Source organism: Onychostoma macrolepis, chromosome 03 (assembly GCF_012432095.1).
Source record: "Onychostoma macrolepis isolate SWU-2019 chromosome 03, ASM1243209v1, whole genome shotgun sequence".
In the NCBI taxonomy this organism is placed as follows: Eukaryota; Metazoa; Chordata; class Actinopteri; order Cypriniformes; family Cyprinidae; genus Onychostoma; species Onychostoma macrolepis.
Window position 1 is genome coordinate 22,814,496 of NC_081157.1, and position 24,133 is coordinate 22,838,628.

The 24,133-nt window shown below is 36.7% G+C and overlaps 1 protein-coding gene across 3 annotated transcripts in view; it reads right to left on the reverse strand.

Annotated features, from left to right (window-relative positions):
* Positions 1-1,970: 1,970 nt before the first annotated feature.
* Positions 1,971-24,133, reverse strand: part of abca3b (ATP-binding cassette, sub-family A (ABC1), member 3b) — a 57,079-nt gene continuing 34,916 nt past the window's right edge. For all 3 annotated transcript variants that reach the window (XM_058769349.1, XM_058769350.1, XM_058769351.1), the window contains 21 exons: positions 21,456-21,602; positions 21,194-21,323; positions 19,618-19,772; positions 18,342-18,497; positions 17,823-18,033; positions 17,147-17,297; positions 15,939-16,037; positions 14,522-14,720; positions 13,381-13,690; positions 13,032-13,305; positions 11,862-12,066; positions 10,655-10,874; positions 10,408-10,566; positions 8,140-8,300; positions 7,914-8,048; positions 7,341-7,535; positions 7,004-7,191; positions 5,470-5,640; positions 5,179-5,375; positions 5,028-5,101; positions 1,971-3,985 (listed from right to left, as the gene is read on the reverse strand). In XM_058769349.1, the coding sequence (XP_058625332.1) occupies positions 3,842-3,985; positions 5,028-5,101; positions 5,179-5,375; positions 5,470-5,640; positions 7,004-7,191; positions 7,341-7,535; positions 7,914-8,048; positions 8,140-8,300; positions 10,408-10,566; positions 10,655-10,874; positions 11,862-12,066; positions 13,032-13,305; positions 13,381-13,690; positions 14,522-14,720; positions 15,939-16,037; positions 17,147-17,297; positions 17,823-18,033; positions 18,342-18,497; positions 19,618-19,772; positions 21,194-21,323; positions 21,456-21,602 (3,681 nt within the window). In that variant the 3' untranslated portion in view covers positions 1,971-3,841. The remainder of the gene's footprint in view (positions 3,986-5,027; positions 5,102-5,178; positions 5,376-5,469; positions 5,641-7,003; positions 7,192-7,340; positions 7,536-7,913; positions 8,049-8,139; positions 8,301-10,407; positions 10,567-10,654; positions 10,875-11,861; positions 12,067-13,031; positions 13,306-13,380; positions 13,691-14,521; positions 14,721-15,938; positions 16,038-17,146; positions 17,298-17,822; positions 18,034-18,341; positions 18,498-19,617; positions 19,773-21,193; positions 21,324-21,455; positions 21,603-24,133) is intronic.

Here is a 24,133-nt window from a genome sequence, read left to right on the forward strand (position 1 = left end):
TGTGGAGGGCGTCTTCTGGATCATTACCAAGTCAGCAGTCTTCTCCATTATTGTTGTTTCAAAGAACAAGAGATACCCGCAGAGGCGTAGCAATAGGGCAGGCAAACTGGCACAGCACTTACTCATGCATTTACTAGGCTATTTTAAAAATGAAAAGGACTTATTCATCTGGCAGCCAAAAGCGGAAAAAAAGCAAGTAGAGGAGGAAAAGAGGAAACATGACAGCGGTAAGTTAAGTGATGGAGATAAGATTGACTTAATGATAATTATATGACAAACAAATGTTTTTGTTGTTAATTCCAGCTTATTTTCGTTTAATTATTTGCTAGATGAATTACTAGTCCAATTACTAATAGGGTTACTGAAAAAACAGGTTAGCTAGGGTTACACTTAGCAGCAGCATGTATTATAGCATTTAGCAGGTATTAATATTCTGCAATAGAATAGGTGTTACCGGGAAAGACGCGCACGTCACCACTTGCAAGTTTCGGTACTGTGTCTTGCTGCCAGTGGGGAGCTCACAAAACAATATAAATAAACATCATTACATTTACTTAGTTGACATTATTTATTTGGCTCTTCTACATTAAATTAGTTGAGTTAACATATAGTTGTCAACTAACAATGAACTAATAGTTAATAAACTTTAAATTAAATTAAAAAGATTAAATTAAAATGCTAATCACATATTTCTGCATGCAGGAGCATTACTTAAGTTCCTGTCTCCACCACCATGGAAACCTGAGTATTGCTCTTTGTCTGCTGTTTACACTTCTCATCACCTTTGCCTTTGGTGAGATAAGTTTTTCAGCTTTAAAGCTGATAAAAACATATCTCAGGTCAATAATGAACCAAGAGAGGTTCTTAGCACTGGCACTAATTTCAATTGAACGGAACATACGAAGGTCTTTGAATATGGAGGACATAGTGACAGCATTTGCTGAAGGCTCGTAAGCACCATTTTTTAGGTTACAATCAGTTACTGTAAATATGAAGATTGTTCTGTATCTTCAAGATTGTATTGTATCTTCTCCCATAAAGATGAAGATTAAAATTTTGTTAAAGAATAAGCACTTTGTTTTAAAAAATAAACTATTTATGTTATATTATGTGTTTAGACTACTTTTTGTATGTTGTATAAATTTAGATCTAGGTAATAAAGGTATATTAACAAAATAATCTTTTAGAAGGGCCTCATCTATTAATTTTGCCTGGGGCCCCCACTTCATCTTGGTTCGCCTCTGGATACCCGGAATTTATACTGTAGGGATGGTCGTTAATTGAAACTCAAATGTAAATATTCTAATATTTTGAGATACTGATTTTACTGAAAAATACTGAAAATTAAAACAAAATTTTTTTTGAAATGTTTTACTTTACATGCAATGAATCTAAAATATATGAAAGTTTCACTTTTTGAAATAACTTACAAGAAAAAATAACTTTTTCACAAAATTCTAATTTATTGAGATGCACCTGTATATATGTATGTATGTATGTACCAAGAGTTTCTTAAAAACTACAACAAATTCCTTGTGTCGTGTTTGCGCACACTTGGCGAATAAAGCCCGAAACACACTGCACAATTTTCGGCTGTCACAGACGAAAGACTGGCATAGTGAAACAATCATGGCGATTTCTGATTGGCCACGATTGTTTCATGATGCCAGTCTTTTGTTTGCGACAGCCGAAAATCGTGCAGTGTATCTCCAGCTTAAAGCCGATTCTGAATCTGATTCTGATAAAAGAGATAAATATCTGAGGAAAAATTCATTGTTGGTCGGCGCCACCTAGCATGCAGGCGCGAATTAGCAGAAGGCGATCAATCGTTTCGCGCTCAGTGTGAAAGCACCGTTCGTCGGCGATTTGCCTCGCTTTGTTAATTGTTAATTATTGCAGAAATTAGTGATCAGTGTGTGAACAGGATCATAGGATAATAAACATGATCTATATGAAAAGAAAACAATTCCTTTGTGTAAGGCAGATTTAATAAAAAAAAAGAAAGAAATGGCAATACTTACATTTCTCACAAGGTTAATTTAGTCAAACAGTACACAAGATTACAATGTAAGTTCCCTTTTTGCATTATGATATACATTTTCCATTTTAAGTCAACATTGTCATCATTAACATTCCCAAGTTTGCCTTCTCGATTCTCAAAATGCAATATTTCAAACAAGCAGTTCATACACGACAGCCAGAGCACTGTGCAAAACAGACCAACGACAAAAACGTAGAAAAGAACAATTTGTGGTCAGTCACCGTCAAGCCCTGTTTATCTACAGTACGTCAGTGTGTTCGATTGAGCCAGCGTTTTCTTCCTTCACTACGAAAGTACATTCAGTTCGCATGAACGTGGACGGAAACCTGGTCAAAGTGATGTCAGTACGGTCTGGAAGGGAGCCATGCTGCTTTCATTTCAATCGTAATGATGTAGAATCATGTCCAACAAAGACTCGCTGATGAGAGTGACTAAGAGGAAATCTAGCATAAACAATGTAGAAATGAGATTAGCAGCATGACCTGAGAGTCACCGAGCCTTATCAACATGAATTACAAGATCTTAAAAACATTCAATGCAAAAAATTGACACAAGAATGATTTTACAGACAACTAATCTTATGCTAAAACCTCCTGAATTGCGATGCTTCATGTTTCTGTGAGCTCTTTTATGGATTTTGTGAAGCTGCATGAATTGGTCCACATCAGTAGTGCAAGATAACATAAAAAAACAAAAGCTTGTGGTTTTTGCTCCGTGACAGAATCACACAAGCGAACATTTAGTGTATCTAAGGACACATTCAGTTTGATGCTATGTAAAAAAAAAAAAAGAAAAAGAAAAAAAGTGCACTGTACGTCCTCTAGTGGTCATCTGCGGAATTACACAAAGCCCAAAAAAATCCTCCATCCTCACAATCTGGAGGAAGAATGTCACACTCGTAAAAATTATAACTGGAAATGTGGAGGGAAAAGCATTGAAATATCTGTGGTCTCATTGAAAAAAAAAACTTTAGGAATATTTTTATGGGATATTTTTTAGCAGCGGAAAAAAATTCAAAGTGACTTTTATTCTGACATACCTAAGAAAGAATTGTGATTTCCAAGTCTTTTTTTTGGGAAGATAAATTTGATTTCTAACAAATAGCTGACTATAAATGCCTAGCTAATGCGAATAAATCTATTGTATAAATTCTATAAATTACCTAAAGCTATTCTATAAAATTTTTACATTCATATTCAGCAACTTTTCTAGTAAATTTTATATTCTACAACATTGCAAATCCCAAAGAAGCAGCTTTTTTATCATCGCATTTTCCTATATTTCTGGCCTTATTTTGCATATGCTATCAGGAAAGGGGTGAAGCGCATGTACCTTCAGCATTGAGACCACAGTACAAAACAGGTGAGGAGAAACAAACCAAAAAAAACTATAAATAACACAGCAATCATACACAAGTACACATATGAGACATCCTGTCTGTCGCACTTACAGATGATAAACAAACATCCTTTCTTTTCAGTGCGGAGACCCACCGATTAAAATTCAAAGACTGTTTTCGATGGTGTGACAAACGTCCTGTTGAAATTCAAACTGCTCGCAAATGCACACACAGGCTTGAAATAAACACCCTACTGGCGGAGACCTCTGGTTAGTGGTCCTGTCTCCGTGAGACGCAGTGTTTGAGTCTGGAAGTGTGCGTTACATACGTATGATCATGTCAGAGATGTGTATGTGAAGAGAGACACCTGAGCAATGTCCAGTGGTCTGACGGAGAGTCAGTCGGCCCAGGCTGTACCTCCTACTCATCAGGTGAAGGTCAGATCGAGGAGTTCCGCCTCTTTAGTGCTTGAGTGTGTCATCGCAGACCTCGGCACAGTGCTGGAACTGAGCGAAGCTGAGGAACACCTGCTCCAGGGAGATCTGGCTGACGCAGTAGTCCTCGATGCTGTACTTCTCTTTGGCTGTTTCTAGAACACCAAAGACCTGAGCCAAAAAGACACATAAATGCGTTAAGTGCATGTTAGACATTTGCCGAACTGTGCAGTATTCCACAATGCAACTTTTCCATAAAGATAGCATCAGCTGAACCAGAGGCAATCTCAGCTAATTTAAAACCCACTAAAATGCATTTAAAATGCTTCTTTAGCTTGTTCAAAAGTTAAATTTACAGTATGAACTGTTGTCGTTATGTATGTTATAATGTGCAAATAATGGCAATGTTCAGAACTGAATGTAAGCATAATGCTAAGGTTTATTTTATTCATATTTGCATACAAAATTTTTATGCTATACCTTTATAAATTTTACAAAAAAAATCTGTCAAAAATAATTAGTTGGGGAAAAAGAAGAGTATGTTAGTGTAAATATTGGTTATGTTCAGAGTTGATAACTAGTGTACTCTATAATTTCACAGTATTTACTGGTTAGCATAAAAATACAGCTTATGGAACAGCATGCAACAAGAAATGTTTCAGTCATGCAGTTAAAATAACTGCTTTTTTGCTTTGTTTGTGCAAAAAAAAAAAAAAAAAGACACTGAAATCGAATTAACATTTATAAAATAATAAAAAAAAAAAATGTAATTATCACTTCTGGGTTTGTCTGTCATACTGGGAATGGACAACTAGCGTACTGCATACATAGTGCATGATGACCGATATTAGATAAAATATAGTAATGAAACAATATACATTTCAGTTGAAAGGTGTCCCTTTAAATAATTATTTTAATAATTTATGGTGCATTTATTATTTGTGTAAAATACCCAAAATATAACTAAAACTGTATTAAATAATAATATTATTAAACATATTTAAAAATTATTTAAATGCATCGGAGTTCATTTCTTGTTTATCTGCCACACTGGAAAAGAAAGGTCAAGTCCTGTGCCTTGCATTGTGGGAAACTCACCATTTGGTCAATCTGGGTATATTACATACATGCAGAGCATTTGCATACTGTTTGCAGTGTGCATACTGCAGAAATAGTAGTATGCTATTTGGAACATCACAATGTTCAGACGTACCTGTGCCCAGGTGAGAGTTTTGTCAGTCAGGTGATAGTGGACCATCCCCTGATGTTCATCCTTCAGTAAACTTCCTGCGAGAGCCATCAGGTGAAAATTAGAAAAACCGTCACACTGTCCAGCAGAAATACAAAGCATGTCATTTAGATACCTGGGAAGGTGCTTTCAATGAAGTCTTTGAAGAGCTGAAGGTCCATCTCATCTAACTCCGTCTCCACGCGGACCTTCGCCAGCAGCGTGTAACCGCTCCCAAACTTGCTCTTCAGGTGCTGTGGGCTGCCCAGACATTTGAACTGGCCGTTCACCATGACAGCCAGCCGGGTGCACAGCGCCTCGCACTCCTCCATACTGCAGAGAGAATGAGAAACGGTTTGTTCTGATGCAGCATGCTTCTTTTCATTTCCAGTCCATATCTGTGTTAGTCAGGAGACGTGTGGCTCACCTGTGTGAGGTTATGATTATGGCTTTGCCAGACTCTCTGGTGCGTGTAATTGCGTCCCACAGCAGCCGTCTGGCCACTGGGTCCATGCCAGTGGACGGCTCGTCCAGGAAGATCACAGGCGGCCCACCGATCAGAGCCATGCCTGCACTCAACTTCCTCTTATTGCCGCCACTGTGTAAGATCCAATAGGCAACTTATAATACACGCTAACAGCTTATAACAAACCAATGATTGAACTTCTGACATTCTGAGTGTTCCTGCTGCATTTCTTTCCCTACACTACAATAAACTAGTCCATCATATTTGAAGAGTTTATTTGCAAAAATTTGTTATGTTTTCATGTTTTTACGGTGTTTTACTGTTAGTTAGCTGTATTTTTTTAGTTATTTACCCAACTGCAGTTTGATTGAGATTAATTGGAATGCACAATGAAAAAACATGATTTTTGAAAATTGTTCAAATCGGAGATATCTGTTTTTGCAAATGAACTCTTAATTTACTCATGCATTTATCCAAACACCAATCCAATATATCTACAATTCCATACGTGATTTTAAACCATCATCTAACCATCAAACCTAATCAATCATCCATCTTATCTATCATATCTTTTTTTCCGCAGCCAAATGCTGCACGCCGGAGAACTTTAAGAACTGATCATATCTAACCATCCACGAATCATATTTAACATCCATGCCATATTTTACCATCCATTCATTATCATATCTAACTACCCATGAATCATATCTAATTGTCTACAGATCATATTCTAACTGTCTACAGATCTAACAACCTATTAATCATATACAACCACCCATAAATCATATCTATCCACTCAATCATATCTAACCAATTTGAGCATTATCAAATTAACAAGCATCATATTTAACCATCCATTCATAATTTGCAACCATCATCTAACCATTAAACCTAATCATCTTTCATCTATCCATCATATATGTAATAGATCATATCTAACTACCCATGAATTATATCTAATCATCCATATATAACAATTTACCATAACCTATGAATCATATCTAACCACCAATTAATCATATATATAACCACCCATGAATCATATCTAACCAGACAAAGCATATCTAACCAGCATGAATCATATTTAACCACCCAATCATATCTAACCATTTACATCACATCTAACTATCATCTAAGCCTAATCATCCATCATATCTAACCACCCATCTATCATATCTAACATCTATATATCATATTTAACCATCCATTCATTATATCGAACCATAATCTAACATCAAACTTAATGATCCATCATATCTAAACACCCATTCATCACATCTATATATCATATATAACCCTGACCTATCCATAAACCTAAGTCATCCTTCATATCTAACCACCATATATCATATATTCAATCATTAATGACATCTAACCATCTGTATATCATATCTAACCCTCATCTAACCATAAAAATAAATCTTCCATCATTTCTAACCACCCATCAATCATATCTAACCATCCATCCACTCTCTCTCAGGTGTCATGTTCATACCTGTAGCTGCGGACAAGTTTGTCAGCGTGAGGTTCAAGCAGCAACGAACGCAGGACATTTTCTACACAGGCTGTGACATATTTCTCTGGGATGCCCCTCAGTCTGGCATACATGCTCAGGGTTTCCCGCCCTGTCATGTGATCTAGCACCGCATCAAACTGGGGACAGTAGCCAATTCTCTGCTGCACCTGAAGCAAAGTCATATTTAATACTGTTAAACCATTCACTTATACCTACTATGACTAAAAAAATGTAAATATCTCCTCTCTAAAAAATAATTTCCAGTTAAGGAACTATTTTATATGAAATGGCAATATGAGATAACAAAATACTCAACCTTTTTCACATCTCGGAGGATGCTGTAGCCGTCAATAAAGGCATCTCCTGAAGTTATGCTTTCATCTCCTGTCAGCATTTTGAATGTCGTAGTCTTCCCTGCTCCATTAAATCCCAGTAAACCAAAGCACTCGCCCTTCCCAACGGCCAAAGACAAACGGTCCACCGCTAACAGCGACTGCCCGCCTGAATATACCTAGTGAAACCACCACAGATTTTAGGAAAAAGGAAAAAAGGGACAAAAACAGTCAACTAAAACTAATTTGCGATTTAGAGATTTTACAGATTTTCTGCATGTTATGCACTCTGGCCAATAGGTGGCGCCACCCGACTGGTTTTGTACACTCAGGCCATTGTGGCAATGATACAGTGGAACTTGCATGTCAATACAGTAAAGCATTGCAAAACACACACAGCATTCTCACAGCATGTTCTGAAAATGGTCTGATAATCTTTTGGAGAACTCGATTTCAAAATGCTCGAAAATAAGCCTATAGGTAGAAAATGAAACCTTAAGGTAAACACGTTAACACGCTGTAGTTTGGCACCAAATAACAGAATGAGAATGCAATACCTTGCTGAGCTCCTGTAGGATAAGCGGGCTGCCCACCATTGACTCAACAACCGGCTGGCACTCCAAAATTCTCTTCCTCTCCTCTGCAACATCTCTGTCCTCAGGCTGGAGAGCTTCTTCTGCCAACAGCAAAACCTGACAACAACACACAGCCACAGCTGTGATTGTTAGCATTCAAACCAGTGAAATAAGAGCACTATATCCCGTGTTTTTATTCCTCTCCCACCTTCTTGCGTCTCCTGCAGAGGTTGAGTAGTATGTGGACACACCGAAGCTCGATGAGGAAAAGCAGGGCGATGAAGACGACACCTTGTAGGGACATGGCCACCAGGAAGCGGCCCACTCCGGGCTCATCCATGGAAAAGTAGTTCACTTGATACGTGATGTCTGCAGATGACCAGCCAAAATGACAATGAGAATGACTACCCAGTCCACATTAAGTATGCCACATGATGCTAATCACTCATGCCTGCACTGCTAGCTGCCTTTAAGTGAAGTCAGTCACAATGACATCAGTGCTGTTGATTGAGATTTCATTTATGGCAATATTCAGTTCTGGTCTTACATCTCTATCGAGACCCATAAACTGTATAAACACAGTGGATTATTTAATTAGCATAGACATACAGGCTAACATGTTACAGAAAAACAAAAATTCAATATCCAGGGCTTCACAATCACATTTGCATTAGTGAAGTGAAACTCAGCAGGAAACCACATTTCTAATTCATAAGATAATTCCACATCAAATCCACCACAACTAAATGACAGGAAAATGTTTTCTTACAGTTTTTCATATCTTACATCTATCATATCTAACCATCTATACATAACATCTAACCATCCATCCATCTTATCTAATCATTCATTCTTCATAGTTAACCATAATCCATCATATTTAACCATTCATACATAATTTCTAACTATCCATTCTACATAAACCATCATATCCAACCATCTATCCATCATTTTTAACCATCTATCATATCTAGCCATACATTCTTTATAGTTGACATCCATCATATCTAACCAACCATCATTCTATCTAACATCTATATAATATTTAACCATCTATACATCATATCTAACAACCATCCATAATTTCCAAACATTCATTCCATTATATCTAACCATCTCTATCATATCTAATCTGTCATATTTAAACATCTATCATATCTATCAATTCTTCATAGTTAACCATCCTTTCTAACCAGCCATCCATCCATCATACATAACCATCTTCGATTACATATAACTATCCATCATCATGCATCAAATGTAACCATCTATCAATCCATAACATCTAATCAATAATTCTGTTATATCTAACCAGCTATATCACATTTAATCATCTATACATCATATCTAATCATTTATACAATATTTTTTAGATTGTGTTTAACACAAAAAAGTGAGGTCAACACAGAGTTATAGAAATTCTACATTGATTTAAAAAGCTATGAACTACAGAGTAAATGTTTCAACCACCTGTGCACGCCTTAGTCAAGATACTTCACCGAACATATTACACTAAATCTAGACTTTCAAAAATGTATCCAAACGTTGATGTGATCGATACAAAAGTGATAAAGCTGACCTTATTCATATGTTTTGGTCCTGCCAAAAGCTGAAAAACTACTGGACACTTGTATTTAAAACGCTAAATGAAGCCTTTAACTTAAATATAACACCCTGTGTTGAAATTGCTATCTTTGGAGTGCCAGAACCTTTGACTAAAATATGGAAAATGAATTTGCTTTTGCTTCACTATTAGCAAGAAGGAGAATATTGTTAGAATGGAAATCCAAAAATCCACCAAAAACTTCAATGCAGATTTGTGATTTGATATTATATTTAAAACTAGAAAAAATTAAATGTCAAAAAAGGATCCATCCAAAAATCTTATAAAATTTGGAAACCTATGATTACATATTTTGAAAAGATGAAGACCCTACCTTCTAACTAATTAATAGGACTAAAGTTTTAGAAAGGCCATCTGACTTTAATATACTTAGTTATGTCATGCTTGCCTGGATATCGAACACAGAAAGACCATTTGAGTGACCTCCCCCCACCCCTTTTTTTTGTGAACACTTATTTACTTTTGTTAACAAAGTTGACTTTGATATATCTGTTTGATAACAAAATATTGAAATGTATCCTGCTATTTTGTATAGTAAGCACTCTGTCATTTATTCATATAATTATTTATTTGGTTGTTTGGTTATTTATTTATTATTTTTCCACTTTCTGTTAATTTAGGGTTGTGGAACAGGGTGGGGAAAGAAAATACATAATTATGTAATTGTTTGAACTTTTTTTTTGTCTAAACATGTTTGAAAAATGAATAAATAAAGTGCAAAAAAAAGCTACAAACTACATTGATTTAAATCTGCGCTGGTATCGGATCGGCATCTGCATCGGCCTACTGACCTAGCATGAGCTCATGATTTTCAGGTCAGGTGGTTTTTCAGGGTGATTATCAGACACTCACTGTAGTACTTGCAAATGTACTCGGCAAAGGCGCTGGAGGTGCAGAAGGTGATGATCTCGTAGTTCTGGTAGAACTCGCTGAAGGACATGCCCAAGCAGTAATTTGGGAAGATCAGGAAGATCTTATCCAGGAGGTGAGACATGTCTTCTAGCTTCAGCTCTGAGGGAAGGCAACCACAAGAACACAAGGTGTGTGAACAGACATTCTAGCAAGAATTGAAATTCAAGTGCGGACGTGCATGACTCACCAGGTATGGTCATGATGGTGACCGCGAGGAAGGTGGCCGTGCCACTGAGGATGTTGAAGATGGTGAGGCGCGTGTAGGCGGTGGCGGCCGTAGAGAACAGGAAGCTGAGCAGATACATGAGGGGAATCACCGCCCAGCCATACAGAAGCAGCAAAAGCAGAACATCCACCAGGTGGTTCTCGGCCACAAATGCTTTCACTGAAAACACTCGGAAGACAACCTAGAAATAACAAAGTGCTCTCATATATCCAGGTTTTACAAATGACAGACATTGATGGAATGCTTTTAAATCACCTTAAATTTTATCTTATTTTAAAGCATACTTTGTATTATTTTAAAGGGGTCATCAGATGCAAAATTCACTTATACGTGTGTGAACACAACCACCCTATCATGATAAAATCCACCCAGTGCTTTTTTTTTTTTTTTTTTAATCCTGATAAATGATAACCCCTCTCTCAAATCAAGCCTTTCTCAGATTCCTGTCTGTGTAAAGTCACACAGACCCAGGCCGCTCCCACGATTGTTGATTGACACTGGTGTTTTACCTTAGACCCGCCCTGACTGAGTGAGCTGTCATCAGTCCGCCATTGTTTCGACACTGGAGCAGATGTAGACAAGAATAACTCTCAAGCGATTGAGGCGTTTTGTTGGATGTAACAATGAACATAGCAGTCGTCATCTACTCCCAACATCTGAGCCGCTGAAGACGCAGTGGATTACATTTGTTTCAGAAGGGAATGCTCCCCCGATCTGAAATGTGTCTCTATGTTCGCGTGAATCATTCGTGATCCAGCTTCATCTACAGAAGAAGTGCGTATACGTTTTTTTATGAATCATTGCAAATCGCCTTTCCTAATAATGTGCTAGTTAGCAAGTTCTGCGGATAAAGTTCAGAGAACGTCTCGTCACCTCACGAAAGAGAGGGGCGGGGTGAGCAGAGCTCATTAGCATTTAAAGGAACATGCACCCAAACGGCTTGCTGTGAAAAGAGCCGTTTTTGACAGAGTAAAAAGGGTGTTGTTTTACACTACCATTGAAAAATTTTAACCAAATTATGTTATAGACTTTTCATTAAGACCCTAAAGAATCATATCAACTTGTGGAAAATGGGCATCCGATGACCCCTTTAAAGCATTTTAAGGCACCCTTGCAACTGTGACTTGGCCTCCAGATTAAGAACCACTGACAGAACATTCATACTGACCAGCATGAGCAGGCAGGGCAACAGGAAGTTGATGAGGTCCCACAGCAGGGCGGAGAACCAGAAGTTGGAGGGGTAGACCCCGCTGACCTGCTGTACATGTTTGGACTTCACCGATCGCTCAGAGACGAGGAGCAGGGCAAAGGTGCTGGCTAATGATGCCATGCCGTACATGAGGTTTATGGCGATAGCAAAGCCTGTCTGGCCCCTGTAGAGACAAAAATGAGGATGAAAGACCAACTAAATGGCTAGGTGTCCTAAGTTAACTTCACTTAGGGTTCTGGGTTTGTTCGGACTCCTCAGGCTGATTTTCGTGATGCATAAACACTGACAGAATCACGGATAGCACAAAATCCATGATATGGACTAGTGTCTATGAATATTAAACAGCAAAAGACTGTTATTTAAACATGAAGTCTATTTGTTCTACCATGTCTTTGTCGATCATCTACTACACAGCACATGTCCGTGGTGTTTTTAGCATCTGCTATCTCACTATATGAGGACATGAACACATGAGAGTCACTTTACCAGCAATTTAACCATTGCCTTTGAGAAAACTATCACGAGATACACACAGAAACTCAAATGTCTTCACTACAACCTGCCAAAATAAAAGTTAAGTTTAACTTGAAGAAATTATGACAAATATATTACTATTGTACAGTAGAATGTACGTCATAGTAATAAAACAATATATTAAAACATTATTTTAAAGGAATATCAAAATTTTTGTCCTTTTTTTTATTTTAACAGTTAACCTCTGTTGTGCAGTGCTCTTTTTCCTAAAAATAAAATAGTATGTAAAATGGTAATTTGATTACATTTTAAAAGAATAATTAAACTGTTATTTTTTTATTTTTTGCATTACCACCATTTTTGATAAAATATTGCATTAAATCATAAATAAACAGAATCTAGGAAAATTATTATATAATTTCTGAAATAAATATTGTTTCGTTTTGTTGACACATAAAAGGGGATTTTAGATCTCTATTTATCACTCCATAAATCAGAAAATACTGTCAACTGCCAGAAAAAAACTAAACAAATAAAAGTACATTTTTACCATGTTTTGTATACATTAAAATGGAAAGTTAGAATTTGGGAAAAAATAAAACAGATTTCATTATTTGGCAAGCACCACTAAATGCTCTCAAAGTAAATACATACTCAGAAAGCTGGCTCTGGGCCGTCTCGGACATGTTGCGTGGCATGGGGTAATTTCCAGTCTGGATGGAGGCATCAGGTCCAGCTAGTAGTTTGTAGAGAGCGTTGTCAACCAGCATGAGCGCTGTAGCGGGGGTGTGAAAGCCCTGGTTGTTGAAGTAGCCGATGACCTCAGTGCTCTTCCTGGATCGGCTCCTGAAAGTCGCGCCCACCACGCAGTGCTCATTGAAAGCTCCGCCCTCCCTCATGGCATTATATAGCACGTACTCTGAAAAATCTGATCAGACAAACCACAGGTTAGGATGATTTTGAGGCAGCTACGGTTTACTTTTTTTATTCGTTTATTTATTACCTGTTATATTAGTGGCAGCAATGGCATTCTGGGAAGGCAGCTGTGCTGTGTAGATCTCAGCCAGGGCTGTAGCCAGTGGCCCAGCATTGACATCTACAGCCACGGGTACGTGAGTATGGCCATATTGTTTTAGCACCAGACGGAGCAGGGGCGTGATTTGGCTTCCAGGGAGGGTGCGGGCCACTACAAGAGCCAACACTGTGAAAATGAGCGGCACCAGAAACTGAGCCACCACCACTTTCCAGTTGCGCCAGCTGTAAAGTGCCCTCTTCAGGAACATAGCGTAGAACTGCTGCATATAGAGCCTGGCCTGAGGGTGAACACATGCAGCACAACTGTTTTTAACATTGATAAAAATATGAAATGAGCAGCAAATCAGCGTATTAGAATGATGTGACACTAAAGACTGGAGTAATGATGCTGAAAATTCAGCTTTACCATAACAGGAATAAATTATATTTTATAATATATTCAAATAGTAAACAGTTATTTTAAATTGTAATAATATTTCATTAATATTACTGTTTTTACTATATTTTCAATCAAATAAATGCAGCCTTGGTGAGTATAAGACTTTCAAGAACAATTTGTAATTTTTTTTTAATCATTAACTAACAAACAAACTTATTTTATGGAACAGTATTACCAAAACAATATTGTAACATGATTTTTTCCCCAAATAAGTAAAATAAAAAATGTCTTTATTATATTATTAATTTAGGAGAAAAAATAAAAAATAAAAATCACGCAAATCAGGATATTCAATTATTTAAAATATCCAAAATAAATTATTAAATAAAACATCCACTATTAACATTTAATTTGACCTCCTGAGATGGATGAACATTTTATAAAGGTAATTTTTAACAAGTTTCAAGCCCTATTTTTGATATTCTTGAGGAAAAATACTGGAAAACTTACAGTGGCATTTAGAGGTGCTAGAGAAATAATATACTAATGATAATATTTATAACCATGTGCATAGTGCTTGTCTATACAAGTCGCTGTCAGGATGTCAAGTCAAAAGTATCCAGAAATCTCTATAATATTCTGAATCTTTCACTCTCAGTCAGTAGGGTTTTAGGTCGACTACTTAGAAAAGCACAGTGAGTTTTCTGTGAGAAGCGCTTAAGTCACTGACCCCAGTGTTGAGTTTGATGTTGGAGCCATCTTCTGAGATCATAGTGCCACTGTCAGTGAAATCGGTCACGTCCGTCATGCCGCTGATGCTGCTGGAGTCATCCATGGTCCAGTCATGTGACCGCCGCTCATGCTGATACTGCAGAGCCGGAAGCTGGATGGCCTGAATATCCAGACTGGAGTCCACCAGCTTCCCGACCCTGAGGGTGTGAACACAAAGACATGAACGGTTACATAAAAGATGACACATACATGAGGATCTGCATGAAAGAAAGTGGTCCTTACTGGGACACAGCTGGGCGGCCATTGTATGTGCCTACACAAAAGCGGTTATGTAAAATGTAGAAGGGTTCACAAAAATGACACTGAAGGAGAGATAGCATTGAACCTGTCAATCTGCGCCCCGTCCTACAGCTAATGGCCATTTAAAGCAGGACAGAAGATTTAGGACTGCACTTGAGCTCTCCAAAACCATTACGAAAAATGTTGTGGAGATGAAAAAGGAGCAGTGGTTAAAACGCTCTTGTGAATGACACACTAGAGACCGAGCGTGTTTCTGCAGGGTATGTTCTCAGAGACCAGGTCTGTACACTTCTCGGTTCTCTGTAGGGTTGAGAAGTCATGCAAATTATTTCTTTTGAACAAATAAGTTTGTATATCCAATTCAGCGGTTCTTTAAATAGCAGACAACCTTTTTCTGATTGTCTGATTTTAGACTGGATACGGTCAGTGTTAAAATCTTTCTCAGGGAACATACCGTTTACAAAATGGCTGTTTAAATAGTTTCGTTTTTCCAGGAATACATTTTTCACTTCAATTTCGAGCTTTTTACATTTCAGCAAACATGCTAATGTAGTTTATTAATATTGATACGTAAACAAGAAAAGCCATCATCTGTGTTCCGTGACTGAATTTGTGCTAAGGTTAATGCATTATCGTTTGTTTGTGATATTATTGAAATGAATACAAAGTTTCGGGAGAGTGAGAGTGTTGTTATTGGTAATTAAAACTAAAACTATTAAAAATTATTTTTGCTAACTGAAAATAAAACTGAAATCAAATAAAAATTTGATGAAAAACTTAAAAGAAACAAGAATTAGAGATGCCTTGGCAACTAACTTAAGTTTAAGATTAATAAAATAAAATATAGAAATATTACTTTAAAAAAACAATAAAAGTGACAAGCACAACAAAATTACAAAATATTTAATAATACACAAAATAATTTAATTAACAAAAATTTAAATGAAAATTGAAAATAAAAACTAAATATTAAATACTATAATAGTATAGTATAACAGTATAGTAATACTATAAATAGTCCAGCTAGGAAAAAATACAAATCTCTGGGAACAGGTCACAGCACACAGCATCTTTAGAGATTCTTCATTATTTGTGGTGGTCTCGTGGTGAAGTACCTGAGAAAAACCTCCTCCATGGTGGTAACGGACGCCCCATAGCTGGCGATGCCCAACTCGTCTCGATTCATCTCCAGCTCAGCAAACAGCAGCTCAAACCTGTGGAGAAACATCAGATATAAACTCAAACCTGAACACGCAGGGAAATCAATTACTGAAATCACTTCTGCCAAATCCATGCACACATATTCATTTTAATTATATTTTTATTAGTTAAAAAAAATGCAAACTTCTTATTCTAAAGTCACTTAAAACTCAAAAATAGTCCATATATTATTAATAAGCTATATCAGAAGTCTACTAATACCCTTTGATAGCACTGTAAAAGAGTTGTCAGCATTTGCAAAATATCAACAATTATGGGCTACTTTTATAATATATTTATGGTACTTTTGATCAACTATATAAAATGCTTTTTTTAGTTCAATGCAATGTTACTTTAGTGTCACAGAGATACATTTATATTTTTGTAAATATTTTGAATTAAATAATTTTTTATTTTCATTTTAATGTTTTAGCAAATGTATTGTGTTTTTGGCCGTTTTTGAATTGTATGTATGTATGTATGTATGTATATATATATATATATATATATATATATATATATATATATATATATATATCATAAAATGTCAATATAGTTTTTAGAAAATTTCACTTTATAGTTTTGGTTATTTTTATACTTCTTAGTTAATAAATGAGAGTAATGAGAAATGTTTCATTGGTAAGTTTAGGGTTAGGTTTTTTATATTATTAATATAGAACGTGATTAAACTGACCTGGAACTACCTGTGCAGTTAAACAAATTTAATCAACACCTGCCAGCCAATCAGAATCCAGTATTCAGACTGACCATGGCATAAATTCACTTTTCAGATGCACTACTGTATTTCTTTGAGGAAGTGCTTTTAGGATGTTTGTCTCTCACTGACGAAGGTTTAGAGGGTCGGGGACGAAAAACACACGTGTCTGATGAAAAGAGTAGACTGTTGTTTCGAGACCTTCACTAAAAAAAAAACCCAGATCAATGGGTAAATTTAGTCTGTCTGTTGCTACGGCAGCTCACAAGAACCAGACCAAAGAACCAAGACCAAAGTCTCATGCGCTTCATTTATCTGGATACATCAAAACATTTTTTCATTGTCCCTTGTGAGAGTTTGCACAATCAAGGTTATTGCAGTAGACATGTGAAGTCAGTGTTATCTTACCGGCTGGTGCTCTCTTTGGGCAGTATGTAGGAGAGTTCAGCGCCTGCACTGCTCTCTAGAGTGGCATCAGGCACATACATGTGCACTAGACGAGTGATCTCGGACACGTTACAAAACGCATCCTTTACTATAACCATGTGGTAACCAGCACCTGTAGAAATACAAGATTAAATCAGATAAATATTTGTTTTGGAGACTACTAGCTAGAAGCAAAGTTCTTATTGGAGCAAAACACTACTTTTAAAGGGGTCATGAACTGCTTTTTTTGTTATTGTTATTATTATTTTATAATGTTCTCTCAGATCCACTTCTAGTGTAAAAAGCACCATAATTTAGCAGTAATGGGCTGTTTTGTGTCCTGTTTTTGACCCTTTCTGCAGAACAGTCTGTTTTTATTAGGCGAAACGCATTCAAGTAAATGGAAGTAAATGCCAACTGCTATAATTGGTTTTGCATATTAAAATAATAGATGGGCAGGTGCCAGTGATCAATGATTTGATCGCATTTTTGATTTTGACTGTTGTGTAACAGAAGGGGCCCCGCAAAGGCTTGACACGGCACTGTCTTCACAGGATGAGAGTGGCAAAACGCAACTAAAGACAACAGAAATATAATGTGAAATTTTAAATATAATCTTCTGCACGAACGTCCTGTGAGAACCTCAAATACATCTCACCGTATTTGTTCTTGAGGAAGAGCGGTGAGCCGCAGCACTGGAGCTCTCCGCCGGCCATGATGGCGATCCGATCTCCCAGCAGGTCGGCCTCGTCCATGAAGTGTGTGGTCAGCAGGATGGTGCGGCCGCGCTTCTCGCCCTGCAGCAGGTCCCAGGTGGCCCGGCGGGCTGAGGGGTCCATTCCTGAGGTGGGCTCGTCCAGCATCACCACCTACAGGAAAATAAACAAAAGCACATGGACTGTTAGCATTAGAGTGGCTAATGCCAATTGGAACCTATTTACATTTATTTTTTTAGATTTATTTTTGGAATTTTTGCCTTTTTTATGACAGGACAGTGTAGACAGGAAGCGGTTTAAATTTCTTTATCTCACTTATACAGCCAGCATAGCCATGCTAACTAGCATAAACAAACCTGGACCAACATGGTAATTAATACACAGAACACAAATGCAAATGAAACGTAACAAAACATCTGCTAAACATAAAATGCACCGTGAAATACAAAGTGTTGCCTGACCTTTGAGTCTCCAATTAAAGCAATGCCGATGGAAAGCTTCCTCTTCATCCCGCCAGAGAGGGTTTTGGATCGCGCATGACGCTTGTCCTCCAAATTCAGGATCCGAAGGATGCGGTCCACCTCATCAGGGATCTTTTTACGAGGATAACCCTTCAGCTGAAGAGAAGAGACAAGATACGTAAAGATCCATCTCAATGCTGAATACAGTGTAACAGTTGGTTCCAGAAGTAAAAATGCCATTTGTTTTTCTCCATAGGCAACTGATATTTAACAATAACTTGCAAATCTTTACAGACAGATATACTGTGATCTATGACATTTTTTATGGATTCTATATGTTATTGTCGAAGTCATTGGCCAACAAAATTCCTGGTGAAAAACTATATTACCCATGATTCTGCAGAGGAATCTCCACCAATCAGAGAATCGCAACAAGCAAATCTCCCAACGCTCTCGAACTACTTATATAGTTGTATATTCATATTCATTCATCCCTCATTAAAGTTAAGTACACAGTCTTTGTCTTTTTGTCCAATTTTCAAATAGTTTTCTGCTTCAAATCAAAGTCTGATTTACCTCATAGCTGGCAAGGTAATAATAATTAGACTAAAAGTAAAACCATTAAAAAAAAAAAGTTTTGTAACTTAAAAAATAAACTTTCACTGACATAAAATAAAATAAAAACTTAGTTGCTAGTGCAATATTTCTCATTTATTTAAATTAACTTAAAATTAAAATATTAAATAACTATTAAAATAACTAAAACCCCAAAATAAAAATGAATAAAACCGTATAGACAATTAGACATATAGAGAAAAAGACCTAATAAAAATAACAAAAACACCACAAAAGTGTACTAAAATTAAACTAACTAAAACCATAAAAAATTTCATTACTTAAAATAAACTTTAACTGAAATACTTTATAATACAAAAATAAATTATAATATAAAATATAAAACTTCTGTTGTACTAAAATAACTAAAACAAAAATGAATAAAAAGTGATACCAAAATAACACTGATACCTGGTTGGCTTGGTTAACTGCTTTTAACTATTTAATGAAGTCTTTTTAAAAATACATATGGAAAAAACGAATAGAAAAAAATACTTTCGTAACTGATAATGAAGTCACTGATAATGTGGGTGGGAACTGTTGCACTTGATTACAAATAAAGATCATTTTCAACAAAAAGAGCACGTAGAACATTTTATCCGAAAAACTGATAATGTAGATGAGTTGGGTATGTATGCAGACGTCCTCGGTCTGCATCTACCTGTGTGTAGAAGAGCAGGTGTTCTCGGACGGTGAGGTTGTCGAAGAGCACATCGTGCTGCGGACACAGACCGAGGCTGCGGCGGATCAGGGCCATATCCTGACATATGTCGTAACCGTTAATGTACGCACGGCCGTTGCTGGGCGGGAAAAGGCCTGAGAATGAACAGACAAAGAGAGTTTGAATGATGTAAAGAAGCGATCAACTCTGACTGACCTCTGTTATCACTGTTTACAGTTACAGCTGAATCAAAGGTGTAGCTGCGAGCTATAAGAGATAACGTTTCGCTTGACTTGGCAAGAATGAACGTGTGCGATCAGAGGGCTGTGTTTAGTTAATAGATATGCAGATCTAAAGACTTTTGTAAGTTGTTCTGGATAAGAACTGGATTTGCTAAATGAATGAAACTGTCAGGCTACAAGCTAATTTCAAAGTAAATGAAAGCTATGCTAGCTCGTAGCCATACTACAAGCTGTTAACACAAAAAGTAGTTAAACTGTGAAGGTATTTAAGGGGACAGTATCTTTTTAAAAATAAAACTTATAATCAGTTTATATTCAGTGTTGTGAAACTACTTTGAAACAAACTACAAGCTAATCATAATACCAAGGAAAATTAAAAGCTATTCTAGATGCTACCAAAGACCAGCTTAACTGAAGGTATTTAAGGGGACAATATATCTTTTTAAATAACTTATAATCAGTTTATATACAGTGTTATGTAGCTACAGTACATTCAAACTAGCTACAAGCTAATCAAATTAAACTGAAACTACATAACCTTGTAGCTATATTACATGCTGAACAAAAGACAAAAGTACAAAGAATAGCTAAACTGTTATGGTTTTTGAGGGAAAATATATTTTTAAAATATACCTATAATCAGTTTATATACACAATGGTATGAAGCTACATTCAAACTAGCTAAAAGCTAATCATAATTTCAGGTAAATTAAATGCTAGACTAGCTTGTAGCAATACAAGCTGCTAACAAAATAGCTAAACTATGAAAATATTTAAGGGGTCCATCAATATTTTAAAAAATCTTTAAAAAACAACAACTTATAATCAGTTTACAAAAGTTGTGAAGCTACTTTCAAAACAGCTACAAACTACTTGATTTACATTATTTAATGTAGTTAAACAGTCAAGATACTATTTTTAAAAAGAATATAGCTACATTACATAAGCTACTAACAAAGTAGCTAACTACATATTCAAGATGACATTCAACTTATTATCAGATTATATCATTCATCATTCTGTTTTTAACTTCCACAAGATTTACAATATAACACAAGTGTTAAAAATAACATTTAACTGAATCATAAACATAGCTGTAAAAAGCAGTAGTTAACTAAATCTTTATTCCACCACAAAACTGATGATATACAATGTCATGTAGGATGTTACAAGAACACAAAACAGATATGTTTTCAAATGAATCATTTATTGAACCAGTTCATTAAAACCATTCAAACAAACTGACTCGCTAAAATGAATCACATTTCCTAAAGCAATATGAGAGGGACAGTCACACTATTTTATAAATAAAACTACATTGCTGTGTTCATTACCTGTCAGCATTGAAAGTGTGGTGGTCTTGCCCGCTCCGTTGTGACCCAGCAGAACAGTAATCTGGCCTTCGAACATGTTGAGCGTTAAATCCCTCACCGCCTCCTTGGTCTTATTTCCCACTTTGAACACCTGCGACAGAAGGATCCACAGTTTCTACAGGTAATCCATGTCTGCGTCACACTGACCTCGCACACAGAGTCTACCATCTGTCCCCTATGAATCTAATATTATTAAAGCAAAACACCATGCATCTGATGATACCTTTGCCAAACGTTTGATCTTGACCCCCGAGACCAGTCCAGCTGGCTCCTCTTCGATGAATTCGCCCTTCGACACCTTCTCGGCCTCCTCCTCTTCCTCCTTCTCCTTTAGTAGGGCCACACGAGGGCTGCTGCACCAGTATGAGGGCTAAGCGCAGATGAAGAGAAATATTAGATTGTTACACATTCATAACATTACGCCATAATGGCTAAATGTTCCCCATTTGTTTCATAAAGATTCACATAATGTTCTCTCTCATAAAATGTAAATGAGTGCAAAGGCCTGTTCACATTAAGAATGATAATTATAAGACAATGATAACTATATTTGTGTTCACAGTCAATGTTTGCAGTCAATGTTTTAATCGTTCATCAGCTGGGGAAAAAAAAAAAATTATTCTGAAAGTGATTCCAATGATATTATTCTTATATATCGTTATCATGATAGTTGTGCTGTGGATTCTGATTAGTCTCAGCCTCAGACGTCACGCCCACAGACCTTTGGCTAAACGTCTGATGCATATGGCACACAACAGTGGAAACACTTCAGGAGTTTCAAAGTCGTCATCGGATTGGTTGAATTATACAGGATTTCTGGGAGACGAATGTGTTGCGTTCTTTAACGTTCCGCCTGGAAACCAAGATGTCTTGACACCAAACCCCCTCATGAAAGAAGAAAGCTGTCGTGTTTACAAGTGTGACGATAAGCGCTTATCAGGATCAAATAAATGCTGGATTTTCAAAAGTGTGTGAAATATTTAAAGTTTGCGGCTTAGAATCTTTAAAATATGTTCAAGAGTTTTACACACCGGTCTGTTACTGTGGCGACATTTTCACGCCCCGAAACGAGACGCTGAACGAAACGAACGACATGTTGATTGGTTGTTGGCCAATGAAAGCTGCCATGGATTCCAGACCTTCAGCCGTCCGCGAGATTAGATTCTGATATTGTCTTGAATTTAGAACGATTTTTAAAACTTTACTGATGCAATTCAATCGATCCGCTGTTTCAGAGGTTTCTGTAAATATTTAGTTTATACATAAAGTTACATTTCAACCACGTTTAATGCTGAAATGCAAACCATTACACTGTAGAAAAAGCCGTTTCTTCTGCGAATTAGAGTGACTAACTTTTTATTACTTTTCGCAACCAATTGCGAAACAAACTTGAGCCACACTGCACGGATTCACATTGAAATCACTGGATTTCAATGTAAAAATCCAGTAAACATGACTGCACCTTAAACGTCTAAAGTCTGTCAAGTAAAACATGACTTTAAATATGTGTAATATAGGATTTTTTTTCACCAGTTTTACTGATAATTGTAAATCTGCTTTGCTGAAAAAACATGCTTAAACCAGCCTTTTACTCAATTTATAAAATGGTAGCACTTGGCATAACTAGAAAAATGTGTAAAATTGCCCATGGAGTTATACTTTTTATTTTATTTTTTTATAAATCGCAGGTCTTTTCCAGGTCTAAAAAAAAAAGTCACTTTTAAAATTAGCCTTCCTCATATATCCAGGTTTTTCTAGACAATTTGAACCCTGGTATGAGAAATAATAAAAATGTAAATTATTAAAACAAGAAATATCAAGATTCCTGTTAGTTTTGTCTTATTTTAATGCTTTTTTGCCTTATTTGAAATTATTTTAAGTCTTGAAGCCTACTTGGAAGTTTGCTCAAGTCCCCAGGTGAATACACAGTTCAGGCAGAAGACCAGCTAAAACCAGCTAAGACCAGAAAACCAGCATAGCCTGGTTTAAGATTAATTAGTAAACCAGCATAGTTTGGTTCATTTCAGCAGAGTGCTCAGGTAACATTTAATGTAACATTCATCACGTCCACAGAATAAACTGTGTCAGAGCCATTCAAATCCTTAAACATGAGCAACAGTAATAGTGATTCTTGCCTTAGAAAACACCACTAAAAACATTAATAAGTAACTAATTAAGTGTAAGACATTCCTGCAATCCCATAAATCTGTGAAAACGTTTACAGATAAGCTAAAAAAACAGGTCATTCATTACGTTACACTCTTTGTACAAAGGAATTTGCGTATTAACATGCAGGACATCCACTGAGTCAAAGGTGTGACCCAGAAGGGCATTGTTTCGCATCACTTTCACTCTGAAGGGGTCTTTATTGTCGCTCCGCTGATAAGCCTGTCTACAAACACAAGCATTGACGCAGTGGGTGTCCTACATGTACAATAGCTCTGCGCAAATCATGTTCACTGTTCTTCATCCCCTCCCTCTTCACACCCTTCAGTAGATCCTGAATGTCTGGAGATAAGGCTGCGCATGCACTTCCTGGCTGTCTTGATGACATAAGCACGGTTTTCCTGCCGAGACCAAATGCTTCCTGTCTTTCAAAAGCCTGTCGGTCAGGAAAGTCACTCAAGTTGCGCTCATGCTGGTTCTCACTACTTCGCACTTTGAAGACTTCCCATGGGTGAACCGCTTATCAACGATCGACAAGTTCATGAGGCCAAAATAAACCTACTTTGAGCACAGTTTCACAAGAACACTAATCCATGTGATGCGCACGAGGAAGTTTGAGGATTGAGGAAATAATCGCTCAAAATAAGCACAGTCATGGTCAAAAACATTGAAGGCTGGATTGACAAAACATTGTTAAGAACAAAATTCTGCTATTATCTTATTTTCTAAAAATAG